This window comes from Lutra lutra, chromosome 3, assembly GCF_902655055.1.
Source record: "Lutra lutra chromosome 3, mLutLut1.2, whole genome shotgun sequence".
Lineage (NCBI taxonomy): Eukaryota > Metazoa > Chordata > Mammalia > Carnivora > Mustelidae > Lutra > Lutra lutra.
The window spans coordinates 8,999,164-9,021,461 of record NC_062280.1 but is presented as its reverse complement, the minus strand read 5'-3'; the positions used below and the strand labels follow the sequence as shown (position 1 = coordinate 9,021,461).

The 22,298-nt window shown below is 39.7% G+C and overlaps 1 protein-coding gene and 1 non-coding gene across 6 annotated transcripts in view; one reads left to right on the top strand and one right to left on the bottom strand.

The window, feature by feature from the left end:
- Nucleotides 1-22,298, bottom strand: part of CCDC150 (coiled-coil domain containing 150) — a 78,162-nt gene that overhangs the window by 4,662 nt on the left and 51,202 nt on the right. For 4 of the 5 annotated variants that reach the window (XM_047722120.1, XM_047722121.1, XM_047722122.1 and 1 more), the window contains 6 exons: nucleotides 19,546-19,653; nucleotides 13,803-13,931; nucleotides 13,012-13,181; nucleotides 11,163-11,256; nucleotides 10,211-10,380; nucleotides 9,098-9,224 (listed from right to left, as the gene is read on the bottom strand). In XM_047722120.1, the coding sequence (XP_047578076.1) occupies nucleotides 9,098-9,224; nucleotides 10,211-10,380; nucleotides 11,163-11,256; nucleotides 13,012-13,181; nucleotides 13,803-13,931; nucleotides 19,546-19,653 (798 nt within the window). Of the gene's footprint in view, nucleotides 1-9,097; nucleotides 9,225-10,210; nucleotides 10,381-11,162; nucleotides 11,257-13,011; nucleotides 13,182-13,802; nucleotides 13,932-18,885; nucleotides 18,941-19,543; nucleotides 19,654-22,298 lie in introns of all 5 variants that reach the window. The other variant, XM_047722124.1, reaches the window with a different exon arrangement.
- LOC125096655 (small nucleolar RNA SNORD56) lies at nucleotides 2,250-2,320 on the top strand. Its single transcript, XR_007126318.1, has one exon. It is a non-coding gene; the product is annotated as a small nucleolar RNA SNORD56 (small nucleolar RNA).

The following is a 22,298-nucleotide window of genomic DNA, read 5'->3' as shown; positions in this document are numbered from 1 at the left end:
CCGAAGAGAAGCTGATGATTAGGCCCGTCTCTGTGTTTAGTTCCCTTTGGACCTTTCTTTTAAAGACGAGGGTAAGCGAGGCAATGATGATGATGTCTGCTGAGGAACGGTGGCGCAAAACTCTTAAGTGGTTTTCATCTTTTTTTTTCATAATTTTTAACATTAAACACGATCTTTCCTAGAACAGATATAGACAATGTAAATACATGTTCATTTGCTTTTAAAGAGCATGACTTTGGAGTCCAATCTAAGTTCACATCTCAGCTATAGCACTTATTTGCAGAGTAATTTTGGATAGTTAACTTCCCTGACCCTCGGGGTCATCAATGGCAAAGCACACAAATGACTTATCTCTGGGGACTCTGAGTTGAACAAGATAAGGCAGAGAAAGAAGGGGAGCCTGCACACTTGCTCAGCTCTCAGCTTTTCTCTTCCCTGCTGCTTGTGACCTCATGTCTGGAGAACTGAAAATTAGAAGGTAATTTATATAAATACTTGCCCGTTACTACCACTGCATGGATTTTTATAATACTGCTTTCAGTTTTAAAGATTTTAATAAGCTTGTCTAGTGGAAAATGGCATAGAGATTACTGGTAAAAACAAGACAACAGCCCTCAAATGGAGTCCCTTATGCTAAGCCCCACGTCACCAAACCAAGACTGAGTGAGTTTTGGCTTTACTAGAAATGAACCCTTAAATGAGTCCTTCAGGACTTGCCTGATGAGCACTAGCTGGGTGGTCTGCCTGATGCCGCCGTCCTCTAAAGCAAAGAAACTTTGCGAAAAGCAACTTGAGTTCCTGGGTCGTACAACTTGTTCCTGCTCCTTCTGCCTAAAGAGCCTTCATTTTGTACTGTTCCATGGAGATCTCTGCTAGAGCGGATAATGCCCAACTTGAATCAATTTTTGTTCAAATAAACTTTTAAAAGATAAACTAACACATGTTAAATATTTAACAGTTGTGGTGTCAGAAGAAAAAAAGGAAGGAGAGCAACGGTCCGCAGGAGGCACAAGCATTAGGTACCCATGGCGCCCCCTGCTTCCTTGATGCTTCTGGACGTCGCACTAAGTCCCTCCTAGAGCCTCCCCCAGCAGCTTCTGTGTTAGCAGCTGTCAGACTTTGAGCCTTTCTTTTTCCGGACTGGGTCCAGAACCTGACTAGAGTTGTACTGTTTCTGATCTAAAATCAAACTGAGTCCAGAGTTGGAGCGGGTCCAGTGTGAGGCCTCAGGTGAGTACAACTTTAAGGCTGAACGGAAAGAGAATTTTGAATTACAGTGGCTACCAGGGAGAACTTTCAACCTAAGTAAGTTTATCCATGTGTAAGGTACTCCAGAGGAGCAAGGCCAAGCACTTATAAAAGGCAGAAGGAAAATTATTATTTTTCATTCTCTGTGGTGACTAGAGTGAGACCTACTGGACATGCCCACTTGCTCAGAGCCTCCAGCTAGGATCTGGAAAACTAGCAGAAACTAGCAAAAGGTGACAATTTTCACGAAAGTCAGCTCTCTCAGATGTCTATCGATGGTGCATGGTTGAGAGAGGAAGGTAAAATTTCACGTCTGTCCCTATCAGATTCAGACTGATAAGGAAAAGATAGGTTTAAGGTAATTCTTTGAACTGTAACTGTAACAGTTGAGAGAAATCTTTGATAGTGTCTTGTGAATCTGCTTCCAGGTACTCATTGGTTGTTGATCCTTCCTCTGCTAGGGACAGCTATTGCCTTCTTATTGATCTGGTTTTGTGTCCTGAGAACTTGACTAGGCAACCATCAGGTCAGAGGCTCTAAAAATGTGGTTGGCCAGGAACCTACTGACTGGTGCCGGCCAGGACATTTCTCTTGGTTATCTTTGGGAGTGGTTCTGGAAATTGTGTGAGGATTATCTTTTGTGCCCTTCTGAGGGGACCTCTCTTAAATCCATGGGGTAGTTCAATACTGCTAGGAGTATTTACTGTTTGTCCTGGCTCAAAGCTGGCAAGATATCTGAAAGGATTTAAAGTAGCTCTATCGGGGTGCCTGCATGGCTCAGTCAGTTGGGTGTCTGCCTTTGGCTCAGGTCATGATCCCAGGGTCCTGGGATCGAGCCCCACATTGGGCTCCCTGCTCAGTGGGGAGTCTGCTTCTCCCTCTCCTTCTGTGCTTTTTCTCTCTCCCCCCCAAATAAATAAAATCTTAAAAAAAAAATAGCTCTATTGTCAGAAGATGAGCAAATTCAGAGTCTGACAGACTTAACAGTTCCTTTCTTCCCTCTGCCATGATGGCAGTATTTTCGGTCAACAGCAGTTCACCTGGTCAGTGCCGATACTCTGGGTCTGAGGGAAGCTGGGGGGAAAAAGTCCGCCACTCAGCTAAAATGAAACTACATACCTAGAGAGAGAAAGAGAAACATTCTAAAGTCTCTATGGAAGGATTTACTAAAATATTCCAAAGACACACAGCTCTCTCTAAATCTGGAACATAGGGATCTTTTAATTTCCATCTTAGTGGAAGATCTCCCTGATACAAAGAAGCAAATCAGAGATTATGTAGTTGGCTGGGTGGGTCAGTCTGTATAGCATTAAAGGTTGTGACCCAATTACTTGAGAAATTAAAAACTACTTGTCTTGTAAATCAAGTATACAAGAACAGAAATTCAGCTCTAGAACAATTCAAAGCCCACCTATCCTTTTTACCAATCCCCCAAACCCCTAATCCATCTAAGGCTTGCAGATATTGTAAAAGATCTGGATTTAGGGAACAAAATCCTCCTCGGTACAACGTATATTCTTTTTCTGTGACTTTTGAGATGTATGAATTCTACTTAGTGTTCTCCAGGAATGAAGACAATTCTTAGGAGGAAAAGAAAAAAAGGAAAGAAAGGATATATTGAAAAGTAGAACCATGAAAAATCTTAAAAGTCTCCTCCACCAACAGTCATTAAAAGCTTTAGCCCGAACAGGTAATCTTAACTTTATTCCATTTGCCAAAATCACAGTTTGGATCCACCTGTTCTTTCATAGCGCGTTTTGCATTATTTGCCTGTCTTAGAACTAAAGTTGTAAAATGGAGCTTGTTAGACCTGTTTGTGTCTGTATGTTTATGTCTTTGTACGCATGTTTAGAGACTTTTTTTCCTACCTTTGAAAGGTATTGCCAAAATGAATTTGTAAAGAGCTATATTTAATTGGTTTAAAGACAAACAAGTATTCATACATATCAAGTTCACAAGATCTAGGATAATCATCCACAAAGAGAACAACAAACAAGCTACCTTTTACTTGAAATAACCATGTCTTCAGAATCATCAACATAAGTTGTAATGCTTATTTTACCGGGTTTATTAAAAGTCAGATAAGCTCATCTATCTCTGTGATAGAATTTGTCAGCAAGAAAGATCATGGTTAGCTGTTTAGTGTCTCATGAAATTTTCATGAGTAATCTAAACATAATTGTTAGAGATGTAGGATAAAATTTTCTGAGTTTTGGGTAAAATTACCAAATTTTTTGTTAATGAGAAACCTTGAAATTACCCTAAAATAAATTAAACGATGGACACATTGAATATCTAGATCATTTCCAAATAAAATACCAAAACATTAATTACTAAACATAGGTCTACCAATTTCAGCTTCCTTTTACAGAGAAACTAAAGATATTTGGGGTAATAAACACGTTTTGTGCTAAATTAGAAAGTTTACTAGGAGAAAGAATATACTTCTAGAAATTAAGAAATGTATTCATAAACTTGCCAGCCCACAGAATGTTAGTGTAACACACTCTACAATTGGTTATTTCTTAGTTTTCCCTAGGAAGGAGGATTCTAAGGGTTAGAGATTCTAGTTAATATGTGAAATTAAAATTACTTTGAAGTAATAAGAGTGAAAGGAAACTGTATGAAAAGTAGTAAGTTTAAAGTAAAATGTCTGCTCCAGATGGAGAAAAAGGAAAAGACATAGAACGAAGTCTTAATGGGTAAAAGAAAGAGTGGTTTGTGAAAAAGGAGTCTTGAGAAAGGAATTTTGTGTGTGGTTAAGGTGGCTAAGTTAATTCAAGTTTTTAAAGAATGAATTTAGTACAAAATTAGAATTTGGTTTTCTCTTCATTAAATGAACTGAGCTTTCTTGGACTATTGGTCTGTTCTTGATAAGAGGCTGTGAAAGGTTTTTTTGTGTGTGTGTGTTTTTTTTTAACCTTTTAGGTAATCTCCCTGAAAAACAAGGATTTTACTTCTTAACAAAATAACTTACTGTGGTTGACACTCTCTTTTACTAGGTTTTTGATTACTTAACATTGAGAAGATTGGGTTTTCTTAAGAGCCAACTTTTGTTCACAACTATATAACTTTCTGTATTTGCCTTTAAAACTTCTACTGTCACTTTTTTTTTTAAAGATTTTATTTATTTATTTGACAGAGAGAGATCACAAGTAGGCAGAGAGGCAGGCAGAGAGAGAGAGGAGGAAGCAGGCTCCCTGCTGAGCAGAGAGCCCGATGTGGGGCTCGATCCCAGGACCCTGGGATCATGACCTGAGCCGAAGGCAGAGGCTTTAACCCACTGAGCCACCCAGGCGCTCCCTCTACTGTCACTTTGTTTAAAAAATATTTCATAATAATTTGTGATCTTAGTCAGATGTTCAAATGCTTTGACAACGTTCCCAAATCAAATTCTAAATGGAGCCTTTTTGATCTCAAAGTAACCTTGAGATTTCCCAGAGAATCCCTGAAAAATCTCAAAGGATTTTTTTTTTTTTTAAGATTTTTATTTATTTGTCAGAGAGAGAGGAGAGCGAGCGAGCACAGGCAGACAGAATGGCAGGCAGAAGCGAGGGAGAAGCAGGCTCCCCGCCGAGCAAGGAGCCCGATGTGGGACTCGATCCCAGGACGCTGGGATCATGACCTGAGCCGAAGGCAGCTGCTTAACCAACTGAGCCACCCAGGCGTCCCAAAGGATTTTTGTCTCACCATTGAAAAGAGACATGTTAAAACTGATTAGGTGTATTTGGTGTGCTCAATTACAGGGGGAGCACTGGCAAATTAGTGATGACAAACCTTATGCTTGTACAATGTGTGTTATGAATAGGTGTTCTAGTAACTGTAGGAAATTCCTAAAAATCTGCTATGTCCTTTAATCCCAGTTATTATCTTAAGTTGCTGTATATCACAGATATAACCCAATATCCTTGTCAATTCTATTATCATGAACTCTCATCAGATCTTTAAACATGAGCATACTAAAGTCTTATCATTTATCGACAGCTGGTGCTCTTGGATACTTGTGCAAAAGGGAGATTCCTGGGAAGGACCCTACCAAGTACTCTCGAGCACTGACATTCCTGCCAAATTAGAAGATTCAGATTTCACAACTGAAGAAGACTCCATCTGACGTCTGGTCCGGTGTAATTATGTGGTGCGGAGGCCTCAAAATCAAATTAGCTAAGAAGAGAAGTAGCTGACTTTGGGGTAGACTGCTTCCACCTAAGATGTCAGATCAAGAAAGTTTCTTTCCATTCTTTCTTCTCTCTCTGACCATTCTTTTCCTAATTCTTACACCATGATGGTCTTTAGGATTCGTTTGCCTACCTTTTGCCTTGCTCTGGCCTGCAAAAATGATGCCATTGCATAGGGTGTAATCTAGCCTTCGAACACCTGGTGGATTCACCATGCCGCTGGTCATCCCGTAGTTCTGCCCGTCACACACTTCTGATTTCTGATACTTCAGTTCCTCTGGGCCCAACTCTGTGCCCCTCTCCATTGTTTCATACTCCCTATACCCCACAGTCAATTTCTCTGCTTCAGGTTAAAAACTCCAAGCTCGGGGTGCCTGGGTGGCTCAGTGGTTTAAATCCTCTGCCTTCGGCTCGGGTTATGATCTCAGGGTCCTGGGATTGAGCCCCACATCTGGCTCTCTGCTCAGCGGGGAGCCTGCTTCCTCCTCTCTCTCTGCCTGCCTCTCTGCCTGCTTGTGATCTCGTCAAATAAATAAATAAAATCTTTAAAAAACAAACAAAAAAACAAAAAAAAAACTCCAAGCCCAGGAAATCTTGCATCCAGGTTCTGGACAAAGAAAGTGACACAGGCAAGGGGAACTAGAATAAAATCGGTGTGGTCTACAAACTTAAATTTTACTGACCTCCACTGCTGTCACCTTTCCAGTTCTGAGCCACAGACTGAAAACTGGACTTACCAGGAGGCATTCGTGATTCAAAATTAGCTTCCTGGGGTGCCTGGGTGGCTCAGTGGTTTAAGCCGCTGCCTTCAGCTCAGGTCATGATCTCAGGGTCCTGGGATCGAGTCCCGCATCAGGCGCTCTGCTAAGTGGGGAGCCTGCTTCTCCCTCTCTCTCTGCCTGCCTCTCTGCCTACTTGTGATCTCTCTCTCTGTCAAATAAATAAATAAAATCTTAAAAAAAAATTAGCTTCCTTTGGTAGATCTCTAGTGCCTGGGCTGCCGTCGGAAACTTCTCCATAATTCTTAAAGGTACTACAGAATCTGCTAAAAGCTGCCCAACAAAACCCTTGACTCTGCCTGAACTTGTTCTGGGTAATCGGATATTCTCGGTTGTCTTTAAGCTGCGTGAGGAGGTATTTGTGCTGGGGCTGGTACCCCCTGCGGCACTTAGACTGACACTTCTGGGCAAGCTGAGGCTCCGCTACCTGAGATCGCTGAATGAGCTAGCCGGCCGGAGAGAGTGACTCCTTCAGCAGAGTCCTTCCCTTGCGTGACTCTGTCTGGGTCTTGGGGACCAAGGCACATTGGGAATTACCTGCCTATAAGGATCACAGCAGTCTCCCCCAAGTGTGCTGTGTTCTCTGAAAACCTTGAAATGCACGTTCATCGTTGCTAACCACAAAGCAAATGATCTAAGACAGTTGGGTAATCTGCCTGATAAGACCCCTGCCATCGCCCAAAGGAGAGTACGTTGTTCTAATCAACCTGCTGTTTAGCCTAATATATCTTATTCCCGCCCTTGGCTGCCTCTGAAAGCCTTTCATCTCCTACGGCTCCTGGAGCTCTGCGAGATTGGGTACTACCGTGATTGGAACTGAGTTTTGCACAGTTAAACTCTTAAAATGTTTAATATGCCTCAGTTTATCTTTTAACGTGACTTAAATCATTTTATAGAACTCCTTTCCTCTTCCAGTGCCCTTAAAGCAGTGCCGCTGGGTTTTCAGGAAGAGGTGGCAGCAGAGAAGGGAGAAGGTGGTACTCAGGACAGCTGGCGGTGTCTGACATGCTAAGGTTATTTGTAGCTTTTCTTTCTACACTACCTCTTTCCTTCAGAGCCTGTCTCCGTGCCCCAGTGCCGGCCTTTTTATTTACATTCTACTATTACCTCAGTCTTAACTTTGCCAAAACTGGGTAAGCCCTAACAATGATCACTTACTTCATACTTACTATGTTTGGGCACTGTGAAAATTACATATATTTTCCAACTTAAAAAAAAAAAACAACCAAAAACAAAACCCTGGAAAGTAGTTTATGACTGAGGAAATAGAGACTCTGAAACTGTCCACAGTTAATTAATGCCCTGTTAATAAGAGGCAGTGCCGGGACCCTGAGTGGTGCACACCAAGCCTGCCCTGCTGCTAATGGCCCCCGGCATCACACACTCACCCTTCCCTTGGTTTCCTCAACGTGCAGTCTGCAGTGGTCCTTGTTAAAAGGGTTTAAATCTTGTAAGTATTCTGACAACTATGTCTGATTAAAAGTGCCTTTAATTTCAGTGTACCTTTTTGTTTCCCTTTATAACGTTTTAATGTTTAGTGTTTTGTAATATACAAATTTTCTAAAAGATCTCTGTAAATTGCAGTTGCTAAATACACCAAATTTGGCAAAATATAAACCTGTAGACCAGCCACTCCAAGCAAGTCTTGGAGTTATTTTTCCTCCCTCCCCTTTGTTCATGATAGAATATTTAGTGTCTGATGATGATTTTTCTTTTTTTTTTTTAAAGAAAAAAAAATTTACTTATTTACTTATTCGTCAGAGAGAGAGAGAGTGTGCACATGCACAAGCAGGCGAAGTGGCAGGCAGAGGCGGAGGGAGAAGCAGGCTCCCCGCCGAGCAAGGAGCCTGCTGTGGGACTTGATCCCAGGACCCTGGGATCATGACCTGAGCTGAAGGCAGCGGCTTAACCCACTGAGCCATCCAGGTGTCCCTGTTTGATGATTTTTCTATTAAAATACCTTTTTGATTTAATTGTTCTCTATTTTCAACTGAACCATGTTGCTTGGCACTAATCTTTGAAAGCCTGAAGTAACTGTTGTAGTTTTCTGGGATCTACATGCCTCCGGTTTCAATTCTTCATTCTTGCCCACTCTCCACTACCACCAGACTCCCCTTCCTAAAATCATCCTTACATCATACTGCCCATCTCTTAGAAAGCCACCGAACTCCATTTTGACCTGAAAGGTCACCTCTAACATTCTGACAGTCAAAATCAGCTACCAGATGGTACCACCTCAGCCACCCACGCTTTCTCAGACATTTCCCAAAGTCTTGGCTCTGATCAGGAGAAAAAAATCTTACTCATTTGCCCACATGTCCTGTTCATTTTTGTAAATAAGCTTTGGTCATCCCCTTACACTGGGTGTCCTGGCCCTGTCAGCTCTGCCCATTGTGTACTTCTGTTTCCCTTCTTCTATCACCCAACCCTTACTTTGAGTTCCTTCAGAGTTGTACATGGCCACTAGTTACTCAAGAAATGTCCCCTGCTGTTTACCCTATTTATCTCCGGTAAAGAGTGGAGATCACAATTAAGTACGGGTCACATAGCGCACATCAGAGGACGGACCATTCGTGACTCTAGGAAAAGGTGAATGAGTGACAGGTGCTAGTCAAACGAGTTGAGGGGACAGATGATTTGATGTCTACCCAACGGCCAGCCACTTCCTTCCTCCGTCCCTCAGTTACAAAGCTCTCATTGAGACACTCCTTTGCTGGGCAGAGAACCATCTATCAGAAGCTTCTTGTGTTTTGATTTATGAAGAGCACAGAGACGGCTTGATCATGGAGGGACTAGAAGGACAAGAGCAACTGCAACCCTGCTTAGAACTCCTGTAACTGGTTCTGCTCTTGGCAGGCACTCATCTAGAGCGACACTTATCACCTGACTACATACCTCAGTCATTTCCCGTTGTGCTGCTTTCTTGGCCGTTTCTCTTTCAGTTTGAAACTGCTTTCTTAGAGCTTCTATGCGTTCAGCATGCATTTCTGCTTCCATTTTGGATTCCTCAGTCATTCGTTCTCTGTTTTGGGGGGAAAAAGTCACCCTTAGAAATCATCTTTAGGAGGTAAGGAAGGCCTGGAGGGGAACGTGCAACAACCCAAAAGGTGTGATTTACAAACAAGATGCAGATCAGGCACCAGGTGAACCACACCGGTCTGGAGCCCATTAACGGCAGGGGAAGAACACATTTTCCTATAGCATTAAAGGCCAAAGAGTCATTCAGTATAAAGACACCCAGGTCAAAGAGTGAAACACATACTCTTGTTTTAACCAATAAACAAGCCAGCAACATTCTCTGGCTCATTTCTTGAGCCAATAACATTTCCCTAGATTCTAGAATTTGCACAGATCATAAATTAGAAAACATACTTTCTCAGCTTTAATTGATGCCTTTTGTCTATCGGTAGGTTCACTAGCTGAACTGCATAAAGATCTATGTGCAGACTGCACTTCCCCTGGCTGAAGATTTCCATGGAATGTCACTTCTATCCCATCCCTATTTACCTAGGTGCACTTTACAAAAACAAAACAAAAAACAACAAAACAAAACAAAATGAGGGCCTTCACCTGAACTTGATGGATTTGACCTAACTAATTTCAGGCCCAAAGGAAAACAACGGTTCAGGGTTTGTCTGGGTGAACTCATCCCACTCCTAGAAGGGGTTATTCCATCCAGGCTGTTGCTATTCCTTCCCCAGATCATGCTTCGTAAGGACACATCAGCTTTTGATAGGAAAGGGTTGGCAGCAACGTGAAGTTTTGGTTTAGCCTTCACATGGTGAAGAGGCTTGACATGAGGTGAGGGGAGAGCGGACAAGGAGATCCGAACAAGCATCCCCCAGCCAGCTAGTGTGGGGTGCTCGGGTAGGCCTAGTTCCCTATCACAGCTCTGCTGGGAGCATCAGTTCCAAGCGGAAGACTGGCGCAAACTGGTTTATGTGAATGGGCCCACCTTATTCTCCCAGAGGCTCTTCCCTAATTTCACTATGACTATCCTGCCCTTACTTGAAGGTTTCCAGATTTTGTCGCTCAAGTTCATTGTTTTCCAATTTCTCTTGAACGTGATCGAGCTTTGTTTGTAGATGATTATTTGTCTGGAGTGATTGTTCCAGGCTCAAAGCCAGTTTCCTGTTGTCTTCTCTAGCTACATCTAGAGCTTTCTGTAGAGGCTCCATCTGAAAGAGGGAAGGCTCTTTTCAATTCCACTATCACAGATGCAAGAAGTCTATAATACTGTATATTCATTCCTTACACTTTATCATCAGGGGCCATTGAAACGATAATTATGGAACCAGAACCAAAGATTCCAGCTGCCTGCAATATACACGTGAGAACTTACTGCTGACCGTGCTTAGGAGATTCTCAGAAGGCGATGGGAAGAGTCTGCTTCCTGATTACCAGTGAGCTCTGAAAAATTGAGCCGACTTAATTTTTAATTTTAAGCTGGTTAAATTACCCTTTCTGATCCTATAACCTTGTGGTGTCATTGCCTAGCGAGAGAAGAACAATTCCCTGTATGTCCTTCCAGAAAAAGCTTATTTATATGAAAGACCCCTTTTTAATATATGCACATATATGTAGAGATATATTCATGAGTGCATACACCTGTGAACACACACATGTAAATGTGTCTCCTTATTCAGAGTGGGATCATTTCAATGACTTCTGACTGAAGTTTCAAGTTATTCTCTGACACTTTAACTTCTGCAGTCATTTATGCATTAATAAATAAAAAGTAAACCATATAAGTAAGAGAATTAGGCATCACTGTGGTCCTGGTTTGCCAATAAATGAACCAATGAAAGGCTGCATGCCCACTTCCCATTTGTAACCCAAACTCAGACTTGGATGAAAAAGGAAATTTCCCTGATTATTTTACTCCATTTTCCTAAAAAGAGCAATAGCCCAATAAAACAAAACTATCACCATTATCATCTATTAAAAAAGTGGCCTTTACCTCACTGTTGTGCTGGGCATCTACAACCAGCATCCTGGCTTGCCACTGGTCCACTTCCGCCTCCAGCTTCTGCACCCTCTGTTGATTTAGAGCCCTAAGGATGGACAGCACAGGGAGAGTGACTGCAGAAAAGAACCGTCTAAGAATGGAATGTCCTAGATGCCACTGGGAGTTACAGGGCACTCTTCCAAGAAGCTCAAATAGCATACATAGTAAAGTAGAGGTGCTCAGAGTATCTGAGACTTGGCAAGTAACAATTAGCAGCTTGAGCTTCAGGTTAAGAAATTAAGCTCCTACACATGAAAAATTTGTCCCAGCTATGAGTCAATTTGACTTGATACATTAAACTGTCAATACTTATTAATGACTAACTTATGAGCTGGTAATTTTAACATATATACATATCACTAGTACAAAATATACCCTCTCTAGATGGATGGGCCTGCTGTTGACACTTTGCTTCTAAATACAACTCCTGGGACACCTGGGTGGCTCAGTGGGTTAAAGCCTCTGACTTTGGCTCAGGTCATGATCCCAGGGTCCTGGGATCAAGCCCCGCATCGGGCTCCCTGCTCAGCAGGGAGTCTGCTTCCCTCTCTCTCTGCCTACTTGTGATCTGTCTATCAAATACATACATACATACATACATACATACAACTACCTAGAATTTTATTGTGAATGGTAGGCAATTTTTACTACCATCCCGGTAACTTTTTAAGTTCAGAGGTAACATACATTTATAGTATGTAAAAAATAAAGATAAGTACAATGGAGAATATAAAACTGGCACCTGTTCCCCCATAACACAGAGGCTATACGCACTACTAATATACACATTACAATATATTTCAGAGAACTTACTAAACTCAAATCATTTATTAACATCAAGGGGAAATTTTTATGCAACTTGAAACATTCAAAGAAGGAGTTTACTTATAAAACATGACTCGAAGTAGTTCTTGGAATGATTCCTCTAAAATTATTAATCTTTAAATAGGACACTAATATAGAAGTAATTCAAACTCAACTAGGCACTTAGCTTTAATTATCTAGACTAGACAATTATTATTCTGTAGACCCCAGAGCGGGTTTAAATGGTATAGAAACAGAAAGGGTAAAGCAGCAATATAGCACACAAACTTCTAGAATACATACTCCTTTACACCACTACAAAATATGGGACTTTTGAATCTTTGAAGATCATATTTATTTCTAATTCCAGATTCTCCCTAATTTTCTAGGTCTTTATCTTTTATAATATTGTGTTTTATTGAAAGCATGTCTACATTTCACTATTTCTGAAATGTAAAGCTAAAATAGAAGACTTTTCGAGTGTAGCATAGAAAAGGGGATGAATTGTCATACTCACACATTTAGTGAGTATAAAATAGGGAGAGGGAAATTTGTCAAACTTTGGGTTGAAATTGGAGGAAAAACCTGTTCAGGACTGAAGGGAGGTCCTTGGTTCCAAACAAAAATCTCCCCTTGACTAAAGACTACAAATAATTATGCACGTCAGCTTACAAAGAACTCTGCGTTGCACAAAACTCCACTGGGCCGGGGAGTGGCAAGGATTCAAGGGTGTGGGCTGAGGGGCAGCCCGTGGGCCACATGCATGGTCAGGCTGGAGGCCAGGCACCCGGAGGAGGCTGTGGCTCTGGGCCAGGACCTGGGTAAGAGCAGGTTGGGAAGTCTAGAGGCAGAGGTTAGTGCGGTCACCAAAAACCTTGCTTTCCAGTCAAGTTTCTAGGATGCTTTCCTCAAATGGGCTTGTTCTTGAAAGTGGCTTTGTTCCTTACTATGCCACAGCAGACAGCCGCACGCACAAGGACAGAGTCACCTGCGGTACCTTTCTTTCTTGAGGCCCGCGATCTCCGAGTCCCTCCGCCCCAGCTCTATCTGTACTTTCTCCAGAGCGCCTTGCATCTTGCTGTGGGAGGCCAGCACGTTCTCCAACATGATCGTGACCTTGCAGTTGTCCTCCTTAGCCTCCGCCAGTTGTCGCTGAAAGTTTCCCACCTAAAAAGGAAAGGGAACCAGAAGAAGATGTTTGATCCTTTCAGGTTACTCAGCTGTGGCTGAGGCCCATCACTTCTGAGCACGAGGACGGACACTAAGCGTGGCAGAGTGCTAAGAGGAATGACCGCAGCATATTTTATCTTGTCAAGATCTGAAGTTCTGCGAGAGCGGCAGCGCTGCCCAACCACTGCCCTGCCGCGGCGCGGACTAGCTGGGGACCCCGGTGTCAGCAGCTCCCTGCTTCCGGACGGGGTGCCCCGGGCTGCTCTGCGGGGTGAGCTTATGGTGGGGCCAGATCACACGTCTGCAGGCCACTGGAACGAGCAACATGTTAATAACACGTAAGTGGACAGGTCATTGTTACCAAGGTCAGCTGTGTGTCAACAGAGAAGAATGAGGACTTTTTAAGACTGGAATTAAAAAGACATTGGGAGTTAAAGGATGTGTTTCTAAGGCAAACACTTAACAGCTCTTCTAAAACTATCTTTAGAAAACATAATCCTCCTCTGATCAATCCGCATTCTTGCTCAAGGTAACGAGAAATGAAGGACGAGGACTCGTGGAAGATTTCTTACGCGCCTCGCGTCAGTAACAAACGCTCACGGAGGACGGTCGCCTTGCCTTCTTGCTCTCTCTGTCCTCCAGGGCCTCGAGGTCCCCTTTCAACCTCTGACTCTCTTTCAGCGCTGCGTCCCGGCTCCTCATGGCTTGTGAGAGCTCCTCCTCGTTCTTTTCGAGAATGGATTTCACCTTAGTAGAGAACAAGGAAGGACAAATAACTTTTCCAAAGCACTGTAAGTCAGCAATTAGAGTAAGACCAGCGATTTGGAAACCAAGCTCAAAATGTTTAATATACTTATCCACTATAGTAAAAACCAGCTTTATGAGCTATTCTTTCCTTTAACGAAAACTACAAAACAGCAGCAAAAAATCTATGTGAATAAACATGAGCAAACCTAACAGATGTCAATCACCAGGAAAGTACAGGCTAAGTGATGAGGGAGACAAGACTGTGAAGGTCAGAGGTAAAATGGGGAAGAAATGGAGTATCATGGAACTGGAAAATAGAACAAATGCAAATCTAACGAAAGCAAAGACAAATAAATACGAAGCAATGTCAAGAAAATAGTGCTATAGAAGAAGACATCTTAATTAGAAGTATTAGTATTTTATATCGCTGAAATACTTTGAGTATGTCTACACAATCATTTCAAATGATCAAATGATCAAGTATTTTAAATATTACTTTTTAAAAATGTGTTGCAAAAGTAGTACAAAGAGTCCCGTGCAGTCTTCACCCTGCTTCTAATGGTGCCATCTCACACTACTGTAGTTCAACATCAAAATGGGGAAGCTGCCTTTGTACATTACAGATTAACAGATTAACCAGACTACAGAATTTACTCTGCTTTCACCGCGTTTTTAAAACCCTGCATTCATCTGTGTGTGTGCATGCGCTGAGCTCTGTGTCATCTGACCCCACGCACGTTATTCCTGTGAACACTGTCCCAATCGAGATACAGAACTGCCCCATCCTGCCGCAAAGGAATTCACGTGTGCTGCGTACACACGCTCTTCCAATCCCGTCCCCAGGCCCGGGGCGACCAATAATTTGTTCTGGACCTCTGTGGTTTTGTCATGTCAAGAATGTTGAACATTTCAACGTAATTAACTTTTGTATAGGTAACACATTCACATTCTCCTTTTTTTAAACAGCACGTCTGAGGTATGAATGACACAATAAATTGTGTATATCTCAAGCATACAGTTCTGACATCTATTTAAATTCCTGAAACCATAATCAAGATAATAAGCATTTCTTATCATCTTAAAAGTTCTCTCATGCCTCTTTGTAGTTTCCTCCTTCTCTCTCCTTGTTCCCGTATCTCCACACAAGTCAACTAATCTGTTTTCTGTCACAGTAAATTATTTTATCTTCTAGAATTTTACATAAATGGAATCATATTGGGTGCACTCCTTTTTGAATGGCTTCCTTCACTCAGCGTAATTGATTCCATCTTTTTCATTATCAGTAGTTCAATCCTTCTATTGCTAAACAGTACTCTGTTGGAGGATATACCACAACTTACTGATCCATTCACCTTCTGGACCCTTAAGTTGCTTCCAGCTTTAAGCTATTACAAATAAAGCTGCTGTGAACAGCTGTGTACAAGGCTTTGTGTGGTTTTATGCTTTCATTTATCTTTGGTAGATACACAGTAGAGAGGAATGGCTGGGTTATACACTGTTTCATTTTTAAAGAAACTACCAAACTATTTTTCAGGGTGGTTGGGCCATCTGACACCTCCCCGCCCCCCCCCCAGCAGTGTATGACAGTCTCAGTGCTCTGCGTCCTCACTAACATTTAGGATGATCAGTTTTGGGGTTTTACACATTCTAACAGGTGTGTGGTATATCTCACTGTGGTTTTCATTTGCATTTCCCTAACGCCTGATGTTTAACATCTTTTCAATTACTTAGTTATCATCCATATATATTTTTTTAGATTTTATTTATTCGACAGAAACAGACACAGGGAGAGAGGGAACACAGGCAGGGGGAGTGGGGGAGGGAAAAGCAGGCTTCCCCCAGAGCAGGGAGCCCAATGTGGGGCTCAATCCCAGGACCCTAGGATTGTGACTCGAGCCGAAGGCAGATGCCCAGCGCCTGAGCCACTCAGCACCCCTTCACTGTTTTCTTCTTAATAATTTTGACAGTTTAATACATTCGGGAGATAAGGCCTTAAGTGATTTGCAACTATTTTCTCCCAGTCAAGTGCTTTTATCTTATTTTCTTAATAGCTCTGAAGAGGATAAGCTATCATTTCTTTTTCTTTTTCCTTTATGGATCATGCTTTTGATGTCAAATCTATCTCTGAGAAGATCACAAAGATTTCCTTCTTTGTTTTCTTCTAGAAGTTTTACAGTTTTAGGTTTTACATTTAAGACTGATCCATTTTGAGTTAATTTGTTTTTTTAAAGATTTTATTTATTTATTCATTTATTTGAGAGAGAGAGAATGCAAGGAGAAGCAGAGGGAAAGGGGCAAGCAGGGGCTCAATCTCATGACACTGGATCGTGACCTGAACCAAAATCAAGAGACAGACACTTAACTGAATGAGCCACCCAGGTGCCTGAGTTAATTTTTACATACGGTGTGAGGTATGGATCATAGACTTTTTGATTTTGCATGTGGATAGCCAACTGCTCCAAGACCATTTGCTGAAAAGAGCATTCTTTTTGTACCTTCACTTTTGTTGAAAATGAAATGTTCATAAAATTACTTGGAATAGATGGCACATTCACATTATTAAGATACAAAAGGGTAAAGTGAAAAACTTCCAGCCATCCAATTTTCTTCCTCAAAAATAATGTTGCCAATCTGTGATTCATTGTAGAGCAATTCTATGCATTACAAGTGAATATATATATATATATATATATACACACACTCACATATGTATATATATCTTTATCCTCCTACCCCTTTTACTACACAAATAGTAAAATACTAAATATACTCTTCTGAACCTTGACTGTTTTAACCTAATAATGCATATATACTATATACATATACAGTATATACATATATATGTTCAAACAGTATTCCAAATCATTAATACAGCATGATTTATTTAGCTAGTTTCTAATTGATGAAATTTTGTTTGCTTCCAGTCTTTTGCTGTCAACAAACAATATTTCAGTAAGTAACCTTATAAATATGCCATATATATAAGCTGGTATGTCTATAGGAGAAAGTCCTAGAAATATAATGGTGAGGTGAAATGATAGATACTAAATTATCCACCACCCCCCCCCCCCCCGGCAAGAAGTTGTAACATTTTACACTTCCAACAGCAACAAAACCCAGTATCTTTTATCCACATCTTCTTCAGTATTATTATACTTCCTTAAAACTTTTCACCTGTAACATCTGAAATACTTCTTCTTTAAGGACCCAAGAATATTACAAAAGATGCCAACCCAGACTCTAAAAATGTCCTGGATTTTGTTCTAGAAATGGACTCAGGAAAGAATATAGTTTTTATAATTTTACCAGTGTTTTTAAGATACATATGAAATGTTTAAGATACATACAGCAGAAATGTTTACAGAAAAGATCTAAATAGTAATCAACTCTAGAAGGCAAGTTATATAGTAATTTCTATTTTTAAATATCAAAGATGGATGCTTTAAAAAGTTTTCTTTGGAAAATATTTCCAATGTTCAAGTTCGTGGGGATTTCATTAACGTATTTCTATTTTATTTTATTTATTTATTTATTTATTTAAAAGATTTTATTTATTTGACAGAGATCACAAGTAGGAGAGAAGCAGGGAGAGAGAGAGGAGGAAGCAGGCTCCCTGCTGAGCAGACAGCCCGATGCGGGGCTCGATCCCAGGACCCTGGGATCACGACCTGAGCCGAAAGCAGAGGCTTTAACCCACTGAGCCACCTAGGCACCCCTAACGTTATTTCTATTTTAAAAAGCAGGCTTTATCTAAACATTTTACCATGAATATTAACATTATATAGATATCATGAATTTAAAAAAATCAAAATCAGATTTAAAAGGTGTCAATGTTAATCCAAATCTTTTTGTCTAAAAATTAGTTATTTTTTGTCTAAAAATTATTATTTTAATGATGGTTACAATATACACTGTCAGTTTTTCTTATTTGTGAAGAACCTAACTTCCTTGTTGTTTCTCATTGCTCCAAACATTATCTTTCCGGATCGTTACTACTTTTCTTCATTGTTGTATAAATCTGAAATTTCCTTATGACTTAATTTGTGGTCTTCACTTACCGAATCCCGTTTAAGAAAATTTGGTGACTCATTTATTAATGGTCTTGAAGCAAGAATGTCTATTTTACCTTCCAGCCTTCCTTCCATGGTTTTAATAGCGTTCAAAAGAGTCTTTAGCGAGATTCTAGAGTCTGCAATCTCCTGAGAAGCTCTCACAGAAGTCAGAGTAGGTGCAAAGGTCACACGGCGTGTAGTGTTGGGAATTACACTGGGCAAACCAACTGACGAAGTTCTTTCCTTTGCGCCGTTTACATGGGGCCTGTAGCTTTCAAACAACTTCGAAGACGCAGGCCTCTCCGGAGATTTCCTTCTTCTTGGAGGCATCACCAATTAAAAACAGTAAAATGGCTAAACCTAGACTTATTTTTCAGTGAATGCTCCTTTTACGAGGAGGAATGACACAATATTCTGAATGAAGCTCTGATGGAAAATATACTTGAAAATGGGTTCCTTTGCTTTCAGAATGAAGAAATCACACTGTGAAGTTGTCCTAGTGAAGAAACTGACCTTCCTTAAATCAAGTTCCCTGTAGGAGAGTGTATCTAATGAGACCCCCTTTTCCGTATGGTCAGATGGTTAGAACACTAACAGTATTCTATTTGAAGACACATTCTAGCTCCTTGGTTACCAGTGCTATACAAACAAAAATATTATCGATATAGAAGTTAGACATACACTAAGATTTTTTTTTTTAAATATCATACATGGTAAATCTGTAAATCATTGAAATGAATCACTTTTTCTTGGTAACACTTTCCTGGATTATTTTTCTTCATGAAATGTTTTATTCTCGTTTGTTGAACTTTCTCCATTCATTTGTTAAAATGTTATGTGATCTACAAAAGGTTTACAGCCTCAGTAGCCACCATGGTAACAAGTAAGCACTTTACTAATGCCTCTTTCATGTGAGCTGTCTGTTGTGAGGGTATCTTGTTGGCACTGAGTTCTGAACTTGCCAATAATTATAAAAACACTTCCTCTATGAAAGTCTTTCTTGATGCTTTCATTACAATGATGCCCCCTATGAACACTCATAACACTATCTTGCTTCTAAAAGACAAAAATTTTAGTTCTATAATAAAGTTTATGAGTACATTCCTAAGCCTCCAATTAGAGCATAAGTAAGTTGAATGTCCCAATCCTGCTTCAGGCATCGTTCCTTCTTACAGTTCAGCAAAACCCTGGACATTGGTGGTTTTTAAAAATTGTTTGCCAATTGAGTCATGTGAGGGAATATTCACCTTTCTGGGACTGTACAGTAAGGTGGGGAGAGAGGCATCAATTTCGTAAAACCTAATTAAAACAACGTAACAGGGGCGCCTGGGTGGCTCAGCGGGTTAAAGCCTCTGCCTTCGGCTCAGGTCATGATCCTGGGGTCCTGGGATCGAGCCCCACATCAGGCTCTCTGCTCTGCGGGGAGCCTGCTTCCCTTCCTCTCTCTGCCTGCCTCTCTGCCTACCTGTGATCTCTGTCTGTCAAATGAATAAATAAAATCTTAAAAAAAAACAAAAACAAAACAACGTAACAGCAATCTGGTTTGTAGTTATTAATCACACCTGAGCATATTTGCTCTCTAGAGCCTTGTTCAACTTGCGTAGATGGTCATTCTGTGAACTAGTTTCAGTAAAAGAATGTAGTTGTTCTTCTAGCTGTTTAACTTTTATCTAGGGTAAAACAGAAGAATAATAAAATAAGGCTTATTAATTTTAGGTGTGTCTATATTATTCATACACACTCTAAAAGAATATATATATTACATACACACACATATATACAAGTATATTCACATATACATATACATACATATACACACACATACTCTAAAAGGATATATATATTATACATACACACATACTCTAAAAGGAAAAAGATGTCAGGAGTTTGGAAAAATCACAGAGAATCCTTAAAAGTTATAAAAGCAATCCTGAGTTTTTCTAATCATGCAAAGAATGCTACCCCAACTAACACAGCTATTTCAATAGCTTAAAGTAGGCTACATCCATTTACATGTAATGAGATGACTCATTTGGTTTCTATTGCTTATAGAAACTCCAAATTAACATGACTCATGAATATAACAGTGAGACTTTATGGGTAATAATTTCAATTAAAAAATTGTGGTATCTAACATTCAAAAAACATTTTGAATATAGATAATTAGAATTGTCATTATGCAAGATGACAGAGTCTTGTTTTATCAACAAAATTATAAAAGCTGAATAAATGAAGTTCTTAAAGGATGAATTATATTTTAATACTGAGAAAGATGACATATCTCTTTAAAGAAAATGATCATTTGAGGGAATGAAACCATTTACTCACTAATCTCCAAATTGTGTTTTTCCAAATTTTCTTCCTATCATACCCAACCCTTTCATACGAATCAACAATTAACATTACTGAGCCATTCCCTGAATCAGAAAAAATTTATCCAAGATTTTTAAAATTTAAATCAACTTTTCCCTCTCCCTGTGTCTTGTTTCCTACCTGTAGAGGGTAAACACTTCTTGGCTATAGTTACTGGACCCTTTCAGAAACTATTAAAAATATGATTCCTAATATTGGGTTTTTTTCAAAGACGGCATAAAAGCACATTTTGTCTCAGGAAATCTCTCTAGTATCCTTCTTTTATCTTTGCTTATTTCTGTTGCTCTTTTCCACAAAGTACATTATAAAATATGTGTTGTGGTTCCCTAAGGCCATCATGGTTTTCACTTAAAGTTTCAGAATTAAAATGCCACCTCTAAAGGGAGGTATTGATACAGTGATTATTCTTATCTTAAATATAAGCAAACTGCTGTGAGCCTGTAGAATCTAATGGAAAATGGCTGATTAATTCTGAAAACCTTTAGATTTGCTTCTCTTCAAGCAAAACACAGAATATATCCTTATTTCACAATATTTCTCAGATAATTTGCCTAACTCAACCTCTAGGTACATAGTAAAATGACCTGAAACTTTTCAGATGGCGTTTTCTCATTTATAAGCACTTTAATTTCTGTATTATCATATTTGGCATGATTTTGAATTCATGACATTCATATGGGAAAGAACACAGAAGCAAATACGTTGTGCTGTCCTAGAGAGACCTGGGTTTTCTGTGTCATTAAAATCCAAGCAGTTTCCATTATTAGCTTATCAGCCAGTCTCAGAAAAAGTGGTAACTTAGATCAAGGTCTTTTGTTTATCATTCTTAATCCTTTTTAATAATTTTACTATAAATGTGTCCCTAAATCATGTATAGTATTATTTTATGAGACTGGTCCATTTTCACACGTATGTCTACACTCTTGTAGAGACTGCTTTCAAAACTGGTATAACAACTTGCAGGAGTAATTTCATAAACTCTAGTAAATTCAAGATCTGTAATCCTACAATCCAGGAATTTTCCCCCTGAGATTTATACTTAGCCTAGAGAATTTTTCTACATTTGAGTACAAGGAGACATGTACAATAATTCATCACATTGGTGTTGTTTGTAAGCAACTAGAAACTGCCTAAGTGACCATCAATAAAGGAAAGAATAAATCTATTTTTGGCATATTTATAAATTATTACATTGAATTATATTGAAAATAAAGTTCAGATCATTTCTGAATCTGGGGAAGCAGTTTCTCACTCAGTCTACATTAGCACCTAAAACCCAGTCTTTATACCAAACATTAAGCCAATTCTAAAAAGTAACATTTTATCAAATGATTCAAAGGTAATATTTTAATCGATTGTTCAATTTAGAGAGAACACAGAAGGTTATTTTGATCATGTTTAGTATGCAGCTCTTCCTTTAAATTAACTTGTAAGAGTATTATGGTATAAGAGAACTTTCCCTTGGGTTGATGGTCAGTCCCTTTGGAATGTGCCAACCCAAGGTATAACATAAAAATACCAGTGAGTCAGTAGTTTCAAGTACTTCAGCTTTCAAAGACTATCAAAAACCTTAAGCCCTTGTTGTAGGAATCTGAGCAGAAAAAGGGTTATATTTTTCTTAAGATTCTGAGGATAACCTCTAAAGTATGTAATTGAGATATAAAAGGTTAAATAGTAATCTACACACCCAGACTGTAATGTTGACTAATTTTCCTAATGAAAAGGAGATAAGAGATATGCTTCTCCCTCATTTTATAGGTGAAAAAGATGAAACTCAAACAAAACAATCAGAAAATGATTAACGAAATGCCAATAACTACCTATCAAGAATTACTTTAAATGTAAATGGACTAAGTGCTCTAATCAAACAACAAAGGACACAACAAAAGCACTTTTAAGAGGGAAGTGTCTAGCAAGGCAAAAGAAAAATCTCATATAAACA